Raw genomic sequence first — 14519 nt, 5'->3', positions numbered from 1 at the left:
TGAGCGACTGGCCCCTGGCCCGGCCCACTGCCCTACTGACAATGTCCATGTTTTGATTTTTGTATATTCAGTATATAATATTTATATATATATATATATACCGTATTTATCGGCGTATACCGCGCACTATTTTGCCCTGAAAATCAGTGCAAAATCGTGGGTGCGCGATATACGCCGATACCCGCTTTCCCGCCACAAGTTTGAATACTGCGCCCGCATATAGCGAGCGCAGTACACTCGTGAATCTTCGGGCAGTCTCGGCGCCTCTCGTACTGACGTCCTGACGTCCTTTGCGTACAGGACGTCAGTGCGAGAGGCGCCCGAGCCTGCCCGAAGATTCACGAGTGTACTGCGCTCGATATATGCGGGCGCAGTATTCAAAGTCGTGGCTGGAAACGAGCGGGAGGACGCCGCAGAAGGACGCCGGACCCGCCGAAGATGGACACGGGACCCGCCGAAGATGGACACGGGACCCGCCGAAGATGGACACGGGACCCGCCGAAGATGGACACTGGACCCGCCGAAGATGGACACCGGACCCGCCGAAGAGGACACCCGAAGCCGCAGAAGGACGCCGGACCCGACGAGGCCGCAGATGGACGCCGCGCAAGACACCAAAACTGTAAGTACAAAAAAACAAAAAATCTTTTTTTCCCACAGGATTGGGGGCCACTTTGGGGGTGCGCGGTATACGCCAGAGCGCGTTATACCGCGATAAATACGGTATATATATATATATATATATATACACATACTCACCCGCATGTGTGTTATGCCGCGTACACAAGATCATTTTTCAGCATGAAAAAAAAACGTAGTTTTTCAGCATGAAAAAAAAACGTAGTTTTTCAGCATGTCTAAAAACCGACGTTTTCCCAACATCATCATTAAAACGACGTTGCCTACACACCATCGTTTTTAAAAAATGGTCTAGCAAAGCGCGGTGACGTACAACACGTACGACGGCACTTTAAAGGGGAAGTTCTATTCACCTTTGGGCTGCTTTAGCTGATTCCGTGTTAGTACAAGACGATTCGCGCTTTTTTGTCTGTTACAGCGTGATTAATGTGCTTACTCTATTATGAACGGTAGTTTTACCAGAACAAGCGCTCCCGTCTCATAACTTGCTTCTGAGCATGCGCAGGTTTTTTTGTCGTTTTAGCCCACACACGATTTTTTACAACCCGAAAAACTAAAAAATGTAAAACGACGTTAAAAAATGCAGCATGTTCAAATTTTTTTCAGAACCTGAAAAATTATGTGAAGCCCACACACGATCATTTTAAATGACGTTTTTGAAAAACTATGTTTTTTCATGCTGAAAAATGATCTTGTGTACGCGGCATTAGAGCTTTGGGGTGCAAACTCTAAAACAATAGGCTGCACACACCTATGTTCGATGTGGGCATTACCTAGAGCAATCTCCATGCAAATCTATCTCCATGCCTTTGGTACGGTTGACCGCCCCCTCTTCTTCCTCAAAAAACTTTACTCCTTTGGTGTCCGTGACTGTGCACTTCGTTGGCCCTCATACTAGCTACCCCACCGCACCTTCACCTTCAGTGATTTTTACAATTCTGCTTGCTCCTCTCCTCTTCCTTTCCCCACTGAGGTCCCCCTAGGTTCTGTTCCTGGACCGCTCCTATTCTTAATCTACACATTCTCCCTGGGTCAGCCCATGGCTTTCAATATCATTTTTACGCTGACATCTATTTCTCCACACCTCAGCTCACTCCATCAGTCTCCTCATGCATCACTAATTTACTAACCAACATATCAGTCTGAATGTCACACCACTTCCTCAAACTCAACCTGTCCAAAACGAAACTCATAATAGTTCCTCCCCCATGTATCCTTCCCCTGACTTCTCTGTCAAGAGCAATGCCACAACCATCAACCCATCTTAGCAAGCAAGGGTGCTAGGTGTTGTCCTGGACTCTGAACTCTTCTTTCGTCACCACATCCAACTACTTTCCAAAGCTTGCCGCCTCAACCTCTGCAACATCTCCAAAATACGTCCCTTCTTAACCAATGACACCATAAAGCTCCTAATTCACTCCCTGGTTATCTCTCGCCCTCCCTCCTCATTGGCTTACCTTTAAATAGGTTATCCCCCCTTCAGTTTATCATGAATGCTGCTGCCAGACTCATCCACCTTACAAACCGCTCAGCATCTGCTACCCCTCTCTGCCAATTGGCTGCCACTCACCCAACTAATTAAAAATTACTAACAATAACTTACAAAGCCACCCACAACTCTGCCCCCAGCTAAGGGGATGAGCTGAACACCAGAACATGCAAACAGACGGAAAATTTGTGCGAACATGCCAACCCTATTAAAGTCTATGGGACACAAACATGAAAAATCAAAAGTGCTAATTTTAAAGGCTTATATACAAGTTATTGCCATAAAAAGTGTATGGGGACCCGGGTACTGCCCCAGGGGACATGTATTAATGCAATTTTGTTTTTAAAAACAACCGTTTTTTCAGGAGCAGTGATCTTAATAATGCTTAAAGTGAAACAATAAAAATTAAATATTCCTTTGAATATCGTGACTGGGGTCCCCTTAGTATGCCTGTAAAGTAAAATTACATTTCTAAAGAAAAAAATGTCATCTAAAATTGCTTGTGGCTGTAATGTATTGTCAGCTCCTGGCAATATAGATAAAAATAGATTGACAAGAATGGTTGGCGGTACCCCCCAGTCCATACCAGGCCCTTTAGGTCTGGTATGGATGTTAAGGGCAACTCCACGGCAAAATGTAAAAAAACTTGAAGGGTCTGTTATGGATTTTGGGAGGGACCCCCACGCCATTCTTTTTTTACATTTTGGCATGGAGTTCCCCTCAATATCTCACACCTTAATAAACTGTGTTATATATACTACACTGCCTGCACTAACTGAATATAGAGTCTATACTGAAACCTATCTATCTGTCTATCTATCTATCTATCTATCTATCTATCTATCTATCTATCTATCTATCTATCTATCTATCTATCTATCTATCTATCTATCTATCTATCTATCTATATATACATATATAAAAAACACTGGCAATAACTAACTAACCTGCCTGCTTAGTCTAGCTCAATCTATCTCCATCCACAGTCACACACTATACACGGCCGCTATGTAAGCAGCCTTATATAGTGTGGGGGGTGGACTTAGTCCCCCTGAGCGATGATTGGCCAAAGGCAGGTCAGGTGCATGCTTTGGCCAATCATCAGACATCAATGCACTGCGATCTCGCAGTGCATTATGGGGCATTCTGCAGTGCTCAAATTTTCTGCGAACGCCCAATAATATTCGCTGTTTGGCGAATGGGCAAACACCAGAGCTCATCCCTACCCAGCTACATCACTAGTTTCAGAATACAACCAAATCATTCTATTTGTTCCTCCCAAGACTATCTGCAGTCTAGCTTAGGGTGACTAGACATCCCCAGTTTCTGGGGACAGTCCCCGGATTGAGGACACTGTCCCCGGACCAAGTCTGTCCCCGGTTTGGATTTGAACAGGGGCTGGGGCACTTTCAAAGACAGTCAGTGCAAAATTAAAAAAAAAAAAATATTATGAATTACACCCCCCCGCTCCACTGCACCTAGCCATGTAATGTGACACACTGTAACAGAGACAGCCAGAGGCATGTTAGAGTGCCTGCTGCCTGTGAGTTATCATAATGCTGATGATGTTAACCAGTTGCTAATCGCCAGACAGCAGATTTAATGCTACAGGGTGGTCACACTGCGCATGATCACATATATACGTGATCCTGCATTTCTGGGTATGGGAGCCAATCAGCGGCTCCGGCGGACTCGATGTCCACTGGTACCCGCTGATTGTTATGTACATAGGCAGAAGGGTGGTCTGCCTATGTAAATAAGGCAGATCGCTGTTCTGTCAGTATGGTAGACATTGATCCTGTGTTCCTGCAAAGCAGGTACAGGGATGTATGCCTTTCCTTAGTAAAAGCACCTCCCCACAGTAAGAAAACATTTATTAGGCACACATTTAACCCTTTGATTGCCCTAGATGTTATCCCCTTCCCAGTCAGAGTCATTAGTACAGTGACAGTGCATATTTTTAGCATACTATGGTTTCGACAGAGACTGCAAACATTGTGTTGACTAATGGAAACCTCTGAGAGAATATAAGGGTGCCATGCCTGACTTCTGCTGTGGAAAATGCTAGTTACCTGGCCGTCATGCTGATCCAATAACTTCTATACTTTCTAGATCACCGATCTAGAACAAGATCAGATGTTATTATTTTATTCAAAGGGCTAGTTCAAACCAAATGCAGTCCAATGCTTTTTTATTCTGCATCAAAAACACATGATCACCTTTTAACATGGATTCTAACGGCCCTAGTTCATACCAGTGCAGTGGTTTTCAATGCAGTCAACAAAAGTAGAACATGTTAAATTTTTTCTGTATGGAACCCATTTGGAATGCAGGAAAAGTGATCAAAAATGCACCGGAAAGCATATGTCCTCAATTGAGATGAAGTAAAAAAAGAGGGAAAGAAATGCATCAAAAATGCATAAAAAAAAGCACCAGATGCATCAAAATCACATCAGAAACATGCATACAGAAATGCATCTGAAATGCAGAACTTAATGCGTGAACCAGCTACTGGGTCAAAAACTCAGAAGCCGGAGACAGTCAAGAAGCATGCATTTTCCAAAGTAGTTTAGCAATGGTGGCCTACATATATCTCTCAGTACAGACTACTTTTACATTCACGCCATATTAATTGGCTTGGTTTTTAATTTCATTTAATAGCATATTTAAGGCTGCATAGGATCTGATAAGATATGTAAGAACTGTAAGCAACTTTTACACTGTAATTTTTTGACACTGATGTCAACTTAGAGAATATTTGCCTCAAGATATATTTCGATGATGACAGATTCCATAAATAGACAGCTGATTTGCAAAAAAGTAATATTTGTCAGATTCTGGTTTCTTTTCAAATTGCCAATCAGTTTCAGGCAAATCTTCTGTATTTTAAAAGTCTCTTTAATCCAATTGGGAATTTGAAGTAAACGCAGACTAGGGTGAAATGACTCCTTAAGTAAAGCAACCCTCAGGAAATGTACAGATACAGGAAGACACAGAACATCAGTGAGAGATCCTTTAGCCTAAGGAAGACGGCCAGCGTGGGAAAGCTGAGAAGACAGGAAAACAGCTGGGAAACATCTAGTCACCCAATGAGCTGTACAGAGCTACAGCCTGTCCCCTAACCACAGTACTAGCTGGGCCCTCTGGATATGTGACGTAAGTTCACTTCTATGGTTTTACCATACTGCAAACTATTCACAGCTACTGAAAGGGAATATATAATCCTTTTTTTTTTTTTTTTCATTTTCTTTATGCTCGGGACTAGAAAATTCATTTTTATTTATTTATTTTATTTAATTTTTTTTTAGTCAGGCAAATATCAATATCCCATTTAATATTTGTGTGATCTTTTCTCCAGCTGGAGCTTTAGGATCTTTTACATGTTTTTCTGGGTCTCCTTTGTTGTAAGAAGCCTGTTATTTACAGAACCCAGTAGCTCAAGCATAAATGCATACACACGAGTGGTTCTCATGCCTTCTTCATGCTCATGTACAAGAAGTTGTTTTGGCAACATAAAACTGTCATCCAGTGGGGACTTAAACATCCCATAGATGATTTGATTTGATTTTCTACCACCACGGATGAAAGAAAATAAAATCACTTAAAGCGGAGTTCCACTTAAAAATGAAACTTCCGCTTAACCCACTCCTCGCCCCCTTACATGCCACATTTGGCATGTAATTTTTTTTGGGGGGGGGGGAGTGGGGGCTTCAGGAGAAGGGGACTTCCTGTCCCACTTCCTCCTTCCGCCGAGGGGCTGGAAAGGCCATTAGCTTAATCGCCTTTTCACAGCCCCTCCCTGTAGGCGAGCGCCTGTCCAATCAGACGGCGCCGTGCCGCTCGCGCATGCGCAGTGCTGCTCGCGCATGCGCAGTGTGTGCCTGGCAGTGAAGCCGAAAGTTGTCACTGCCGGGTGCCCACACTAGGAATGAAGACGCGGGTCGGTGAGGGGGGGAGAGGAGCGGAGCCCCGGCCGGCGCGTCGCTGGAGTGTCTGTTTATTAAAAGCCAGCAGCTACACTTTTTGTAGCTGCTGACTTTTAATAAACTTAAAAAAAGGCTGGAAAACCCCTTTAAATCCCCTGCTGGCAGAGGGGGTGTGGGGAGCCTTCTCGGTCGACAGAACACAATGATTACTGTTAGCAGCTATAGCTGTTGACGCTAATTGCATGTATAAAATACGACAAGCTGGTTGTACCCAAGTCGATCAATTAATCAACGTGGATACAATCAGCCTGCCCATACATGGATCGAATCTCAGCTGCTTTGGAAAGATGGGACCCAGATTCATGTGGCTTCACTCTTCCACCCTAACATCATTGCTGCATTCTGTAGGGATGAAACCACAGTGCATGGTGGGGGACACAGGCAGCAAAGGTAGTAAACTTTTAGCTGTATTTTTGTAGAGCTTGACAGGGTAATTTTAATACTTTATTAAATAAATGTGATCCTTTTATTTTATTTAGGCATTCAGCAGTATGTTTGTATTCCTTCTGTTGCCTTTTTTTGCATCTTCTAGATTACTTGAAAGGTAAAGGATTGTTTATGTAGCGCTACCCCCGGAGGAGCCGATGTTTGATTCAAGATCGGCTTTCTAAGTTACCTTCTTGACTTGGTCTAGGGGTGACTTCTGTGAGTGTGAATAAAGAGCAAGTGTCCAGACACAAATTCAGTTTCAAAGCTTTATTCCATGCCTAAACTGGCCAACATCAACAGGGCACACGACAGGAAAAAGGTTGATGAGTGTAGAGGAACTTTAGTATCAGGCCCTTAGATGTTAGGAGAGAGAGCAAGCCTGCTCTCAGCAATGATGCCGATCAATTTGTCGCCACCCAATCAGGGTGGGTAAAGTGCCCCCGGACAGGCAGTTATCTCAGGCCTGGCAACCGGAGCGCCACTTGCAAAAAAAAATCACTCTGAGGATACAGGCCTCTGCCACAGGCCTGCCTCAGGGCCTCTGCCACAGGCTGGACAATTTAGGATTTAGGAAGTCAGTTTGAGTAGATCCTCCCAGTTAGTTCAATCAATGTCACCCACTGACAGCTTAAGCATACCTGTCATACGGTGCGGTGACTGTATCCCCGGTGGTTCGTCTAGGCCTCCCGGACAACCTCTGGTTCTAGGTTCTCCCGAGCCAATTCCCACCGCACAGCTCCTAGCTTGGGATCCTTTCAGCAACAGTTTGGGACCCAGCAAGCCGCTGGGGTCCCTCTCTAATTAAGGTGCATGATGCATGACCTCGGCATGGCAGGAAGCGGTGGCGGGGCCCAGGGATGCGCGTACCCTGAAGGTGGGTAACGCACCTGGAACTCGGGCCTCACAAGTACAACCCGCCAAAAGCAGCCGCCACAGATATATCCCCCTTCCCAGCATGCCCAACGAGGGAAAACCCCCCTTATTGGCTGCTGAAAGGAGGTGGATCCCCCAGAACCCCTCTAGTGCCAACTGCCGCCCAGGGGTGTCAACGCACCCCTGGCGCGCAGACTGACCTACAGGACAGATTCTGGAATTGGCAGCAGCCTAAATTTCCATAATTCGTGAATGGGAGTGATTAAGCCTTCCATTCCCCACTAATTTTAGTGTAGCACCCGTACTGAAAGTAGAGGGGCACTACATTTAGATCAGGGGTACCCAACCAGTGGCCCGGGGGCCACATGTGGCCCGCAGAGCCCTCTGATGTGGCCCGCGACCTCCTTCTCTCGGATGGAATAGAATACTGTTATTAAAGGTTAGTTTATTACTAAAATCACAGTGTATATATGGGTATGTCAGTTCTGCAGTGGTTACTGGGCTGCTTTCAAACTGATCCACAGCTGCAGAGCTGCACTGAGCCAGAGGCCCCTTTCACACAGTCAGTCCGACCCAATTGGACCCTCCATTCACCTCTAAGGAGTAGCAGATGTAAATGGACTTGTATCCCTTTACAAACGCCTACCTCCAATCCGATCCGCAAAAAAAAAAAAAAAAACAAGTAGAGTGTGCTGCCATCCACCTGCTCATTGTGGCCCACGACCGGTTACCAAGTCGCTTAAGTGACCCTCGCTTTTTGAAAGGTTGGGCGCCCCTGGTTTAGATGAATGCTCTTTGCACTTTATCTTTGCTTGGTTAATAGTCCAACATAGTTCTGAATTTGAAATTGCCATTTTTTTACAGTTATTTTATGTTATTTTGATGCATTGTGCCTTCCTTGTCGAGCCTCATGCTTTGGTGCCTATTCTACAGTGTTCACTCCGAATGAAGAAGATTGGAGGAAATGCTTTCAATATTTCATGTGCAATCAAGCATGACATAGCACTATTACACAACATATAGTAAACGCATACTTTCAAAAGCACAGACTTTTAAAGTTCACATAGCTTTGCTTAATATGTACAGTATGTACAGACATTATGCAATCCAAAGACAGCTTTATTAATTATATATTCTTATAATAGTAAAAGAAAGAGTAAATCGCTTGTATTATGTAATTTTTACCTTGACAACAGGATGTCCCCCTGGTGAAGCTTTCACGGCCCCTCTGCTCCCTTCTGTTTCATAATGGGCTCGGTGATGGGTTCTTGGTTGTACTTCTATTCTCAATTCAAAACCTTCAAACTGGTTGGGCAGTGGCCAGTCCAGAGGTGGTAGAGAGGATGACCTGAATAAAAGTCACATGTTCATGCATTGAAATTTATATGCCATCAAATTAAAAAAAGACCAAGCACTATGCACATAAAGGAGTGACACAATTGTACTCAGATTCCAATACAGAATACAAATAATTTAGATAGATAATGGAACATTGTTGGAAGGATTGGCAACCCTTAAAGTGTATGTGTAGACATTTTTTTTATTTTTTCAGTTTTGGGACGAATGGGGCAGGGTTAAACCCCCTGTCATGTAATTTTTTGCTGTCTGAGTCTTGTTGCAGAAATGTCCCCTCACCTTCTGTTCAGGAGATGCAACTTGAAGTGAGAGGAAAGTGATGGAAACACATCTCTCATAGACAGCTGTCTCCAGAAAAGGTGTTCCCATTAAAGATGTCCCCTCACCTCTTATTCTGGAGACAGCTCTGGAGTCAGTGGTCACAATGGCAAATACAATGACAAACACAATGGGGTGAACAATGACAAATACAATGACAAACACAATGGGGTGAACAATGACAAATACAATGACAAACACAATGGGGTGAACAATGACAAATACAATGACAAACACAATGGGGTGAACAATGACAAATACAATGACAAACACAATGGGGTGAACAATGACAAATACAATGACAAACACAATGGGGTGAACCTGTTCTGTGTTTTTTTTTTTTTTTTGTGGTTGAACTGGATGGACTTGTGTCTTTTTTCAACCTGACTAACTATGTAACTATGTAACTATGTAACCTTCCCAGCAGGAACACAGACTCTACCCAAAATGTCTTGGTTATACATGTACTTGGCCAGGTCTGACATTTTTCAAATACATGTTAAAATCAGCATTTTTTTACTATAAAATTTCTTAGAACCCCCAAACGTTATATCGTTTTTGAAAGCAAAGACCCTGGAGAATAAAATAGTACTTATTGTAATTTTTTATGCTGTAAGATATTTGTGCAGCCATTTTTTAAATCAAAATTTTCAGGATAAAATTCACTTTAATTAATTTTAGTGTACACAAACACAATGTAATACCCAAGTTATCATATTTTTGTAAAGTATTAAAGATAATGTTACCCTGAGTAAAAAGATATGCAACATTTCACGCTTTAAAATTGCACATGCCCATGGAATGGTGACAAACTATGGTAAATTAAATTATCCATAAGCAACGCTTTAAAAGACTTCACATCTTACCAGTTTCGAGTCGTTTGCGGTGATACCTCGCTTGTGTGATGCGATCATCATTTACATATCCATGCGGGACCTATGTATGCGTTCACATTTGTGCGTGAGCACAGGGGGAATGGGGGCGCTTTACTTTTTTTTTTTTGCATAATTTATATTACTTAAATTTTTTTTAAATGGCTTAGTCAGAACCTAGTGTTTAAGTGATATTTTTAAACAACAAAAAAACTTTAATATCACTTAAAGACTAGGCTCTGACTAAGCCATGCAAAGACAATCACCTTTTTTCTCCTTCCACCACTGTGTAGTAATTTTTTCTGTGTGCTTTGGGTCATGTTGAAAGGTAACCTTCCTCCCATTGACAACTTTTTGTCAGAGGGCAACAGATTTTCCACAAAAATTTGATGGTATATTGCCCCATCCATTTTTCTTCTAACTTGACAAGTGCTCCAGTCCCTGCTGCATAGGAACACCCCCATAATAGGATATTACCACCTCCATGCTTTACTGTAGGGATGGTATTATGTGGATAGTGAGCTGTATTGGATTTCCGCCAGTCATATCATTTGGTGTTGAGGCCAAATAGTTACACTTTAGTCTCATCTGGCCACCTTAATGCACCTTGACGATTCTAATGGCCATATGGAAAAAGGTGTTATGGTCAGATGAAACTAAAATTGAATCATTTGACCTTAAGGCCTTGTACTCACGACCGGATCTGTGCGCTGGAAACTGTCTGCCCGACAGTTTCCGGCGTACAAGGCTGATTTGTGTTTTGTTCCGCTGGCGTGTACACACCAGCGGACCAAATTCCCGTCGTACCGGAACGCGTGCACGTAAACTACGTACGACGTCACTATAAAGGGGAAGACCAAAGTTAATGGCGCCGCCCTCTGTTCCTCTTTTGCTAGTTACGTGTTTGCTCGTGTTAGTGAAGGTTTGGTTAGAGCTGATTCGCGCTTCTCGGTCTCCAGGCTTTGACAGCGTGTATTCACGGGTTCAGTGCGTGTGCTTGCGGTAACGTAGTTGTCATTCGGCTATAGGCAAGCAGGTTGTTTCTGCTTTAGCAGTTGCATCCTGTGCGCTCGTATCTGTTTGTCACGCGTTTGTCGCAGGTAGTGCTGGATTTGCGAGTGCTTTCTGTTTCAGTGTGTTCTTGACTGACCAGCCGGCCGGTTTGAAGCCATGATGGAGCAGCAGCGTCAATTTTCGCGAGTTGGTGCTGTTTATGGGATGGCTGCTGGATATGTTCATTTGTCCAGTACTTTGGCCAGAAACAGGGGGCGGAGGCGTTTCTGGACCAAGAATTGGTTGCGCCAGCGTGACCAGTTCTCACATATGCCTCTGCTTAGGGAACTCCAGGAGAATAATCCTAATGACTTTAGGAATTTTCTCCGCATGACGGACCCCGTATTCAACCGTCTGCTGGATCTTCTGTCCCCCTATATCACGAGGCAGGACACTGTGATGCGCCAAGCCATCACGGCCGAGCAGAGGCTTATTGCCACGTTGCGGTACCTGGCGACTGGGAGGAGCCTGCAGGACCTCAAGTTCTCGACAGGCATCTCTCCGCAGGCGCTTGGGGTCATCATACCGGACACGTGTGCTGCCATCATCAAAGTTATGCATGAGGAGTATATTAAGGTAAGTTTCCTGGCTCTAATAATGTGGCCAACTAACTTTATTTTTCTTTTCCCAGATATGCTGTGTGTTTAACTAACGTTACCTTTTCTCCCTATGCATGTTGATATCAGCTTTACATGTTTTATTCTTGGCCTACCTGCATATTTGTCCCTTACCCAATATTAACCTGTCCAGCATGCTATCCTAGGGACAAACCCACCTTGCCATTTTTTCTAACAGGACTTTTTGGTTTTTGTGCCCCCCCCCCCCTTCAAACTTTTATTGTCCCCATCAGAGGGCTGTGGAGTCTCTTAATGAAGTGGCCCTATATATTTCATTTCCCAAATTCTCCATGCACATTTTTCTAATGCAATTTTAATACTGTGAACTGTCACAAGGATGCTTGTAGGATGTATTTGTTACAAAGTACTAAATCTCTAATTTTGTTTGTCCCCACAGCTACCCTCCACACCACAGGAATGGCAGTCTGTGGCTTCCCAATTTGCCCAGCGGTGTGATTTTCCAAACTGCGGTGGAGCAATAGATGGGAAACACGTCCGCATTGTGCCCCCACCCCGCTCGGGGTCGTACTATTATAATTACAAGGGTTATCATAGTATTGTGTTGATGGCGGTGGTGTCGGCACAGTATGAGTTTCTATATGTGGACGTGGGGAAGAACGGCCGGATGTCTGATGGGGGAGTGTTCGCACGGACTGATTTCTATGATCGTCTCCAAGCTGGTGGTCTGGCATTGCCACCAGATGAAGATAATGTGGAAGGACTTCCGTTTGTGTTCCTAGCGGACGAGGCTTTCGGGCTTGGTCCTCACCTCATGCGGCCTTTTCCCCAGAGGACCCTCACCTCAGAGAGGAGTGTGTTTAATTTTCGGTTGGCCAGGGCTCGGAGGGTAGTCGAGAATGCCTTTGGGATACTCACCAACCGGTTCCGCCTGTTCAGGACATCGATACATCTGGCGGAATATAAATTGGACACCGTTGTATTTGCCTGCTGCATTTTGCACAACTTTTTACGCAGGCACTCCCAGACGTACCTACCCGACATCGGTTCTGAGGCAAGACTACCCTCAGATCCCCTTCCCGGGCTGGACACTGGTCGCGCTGGCTTGGCCCCCCAATCAGCTCGTGAGGTACGCGACAAATATGTTGAGTACTTCATGGGTCGGGGGGCCATTGCTATGCCAGATCATATTTCTTTCTAATTCGGCCCCCAAAGAAAGGAATATTCTAAAAAATAATAAATAATTAGACCATTGGACTTTATACAGTTGTTTGTCATTAATGCTTTTTCTCTTTTTCTGTCTTCCTGGTTCTCTAACTAACTTCTTCAATTGTAATGCATAATTGATTTCTCCACTTTTAGTAACTAACCACATTTTGCACAGTATTCACTCATCTACAAACAGGGTATTGAGTCTAGAAATAAGAAGCAACTCCATTTGTAAATGTTGAGGTCAATTTTTTTTAATTTTTGCTTGTTCATGACCCCAAAAATAATTTTATATTTTTTTCATTACTCCCTGCTTTTGTACTTAGGAGTCTTCAAAATTTTTTTCAAATTTTTTTTTTTTTTTCAGGTAATTCAACCAAAAATATTATGCAGATTATACATTTATTAACAAGTTCACTTTTTTTTTCCTCAAATATAGTTAGATTTATTGTTTACATATATATATATATATATAGATTATATTTGGTGGGGTGTTTACCGCCTTAAATTTTTTTTTGCCCATATTTTTTAGGCACAAAAAACAATAATTTTTTAACCATTTTTTTTTTTTTTGGTGTGTTTTTCTAAAAGAAAATTTTTAGGTGAGAATTTGGAGTCAAATCTCTACTTCACTAAATTCAGTGATTAGAGAGATTTATAATTCTATATATATATTTAAAAAAAATTTTGGCGTTGTTTATTCTTTATGGTCTAAACTTTATAGTATCCCAAAATGTTCAACATGGTCAGAAAGTAACAAAATCCAATTCCAAATATATAAAAACTCACAACAGCAGTCAGTCATGGTGTGCTTTCACACTGGAACACGCCAAAATTGGAAGATACACACATTCAGTGCAAACTCGCCAAATGTCATTGGTTCAACAGACAAATGGCCACATGTGCTATCTGACATCATGGGTGATCAATGTCTGTGTTTTGTGGGAGCAAACCCTTCCTCTCAACTACTTGAGGATGGAGGAGGGGGTTGGACCCACAAAGCACAGACATTAGATATTCTGTGATGGCAGATAGCACATGTTGGCACACTGTGTGTGTATCTTCAAATTTTGGCGTATTCATTATTCAAACTGTAAAAATGTTTGTGGGGGCGGGGGATGGGCGGGGGGTGTTTCAGTCTTTGACACGGCCCATCATGTCAATAATGTTCTTAAAATTAGATTCGATCACCATCATTCTTTGCCGCATATTGTCCATTTCCGTGCTGCATTCCAAAAGGACATTTGTTACATTCTGTTCCATGAGAAACATCCTTTCACGCATATTGTGCATTTCAGTGCTGCACTCCATTACCTGCTGAATAATTATAGCAGCACTTGCACGTGAAAATATTGGCACACCATCCTCCTCCCCTAAAACAAAAAAAAAAAAAATGGCATTTACAATATTATTTTTCAATGAGGCCTATCTACATATGTTTTTTTGAATCAAGCTAGGGTGACACTGACCTGATGGGCTTCTCCTTTCCACCTCTTCGACATCTTCTATCACTCCTCCTTCTTCCACCACCTCCCCATCATCTTCAATCACTCCTCCTTCTTCCACCACTTCCCCATCATCTTGGACTCCTCCTTCATCCATCAATCCACCTTCTTTCAATTCGCCAAATTGTTCTTCCGCCACTTGCCCTTCATCTGCTATGACTTCTAAGTCCAAAATTACTTCTTCCTCCTCTCTTCCTTCCTCCTTTCTTCCTTCC

At 43.2% G+C, this 14519-nt stretch overlaps 1 protein-coding gene across 1 annotated transcript in view; it reads right to left on the bottom strand.

The window, feature by feature from the left end:
* The window catches only part of NFATC4 (nuclear factor of activated T cells 4), a 117898-nt gene that overhangs the window by 33817 nt on the left and 69562 nt on the right, over window positions 1-14519 (bottom strand). The window contains exon 3 of the mRNA XM_040353261.1: window positions 8602-8764. Within this exon, the coding sequence (XP_040209195.1) occupies window positions 8602-8764 (163 nt within the window). The remainder of the gene's footprint in view (window positions 1-8601; window positions 8765-14519) is intronic.

This window comes from Rana temporaria, chromosome 1, assembly GCF_905171775.1.
Source record: "Rana temporaria chromosome 1, aRanTem1.1, whole genome shotgun sequence".
Classification (NCBI taxonomy): Eukaryota; Metazoa; Chordata; class Amphibia; order Anura; family Ranidae; genus Rana; species Rana temporaria.
The sequence above is the reverse complement of the archived record's forward strand: the minus strand, read 5'-3'. Positions and strand labels throughout refer to the sequence as shown.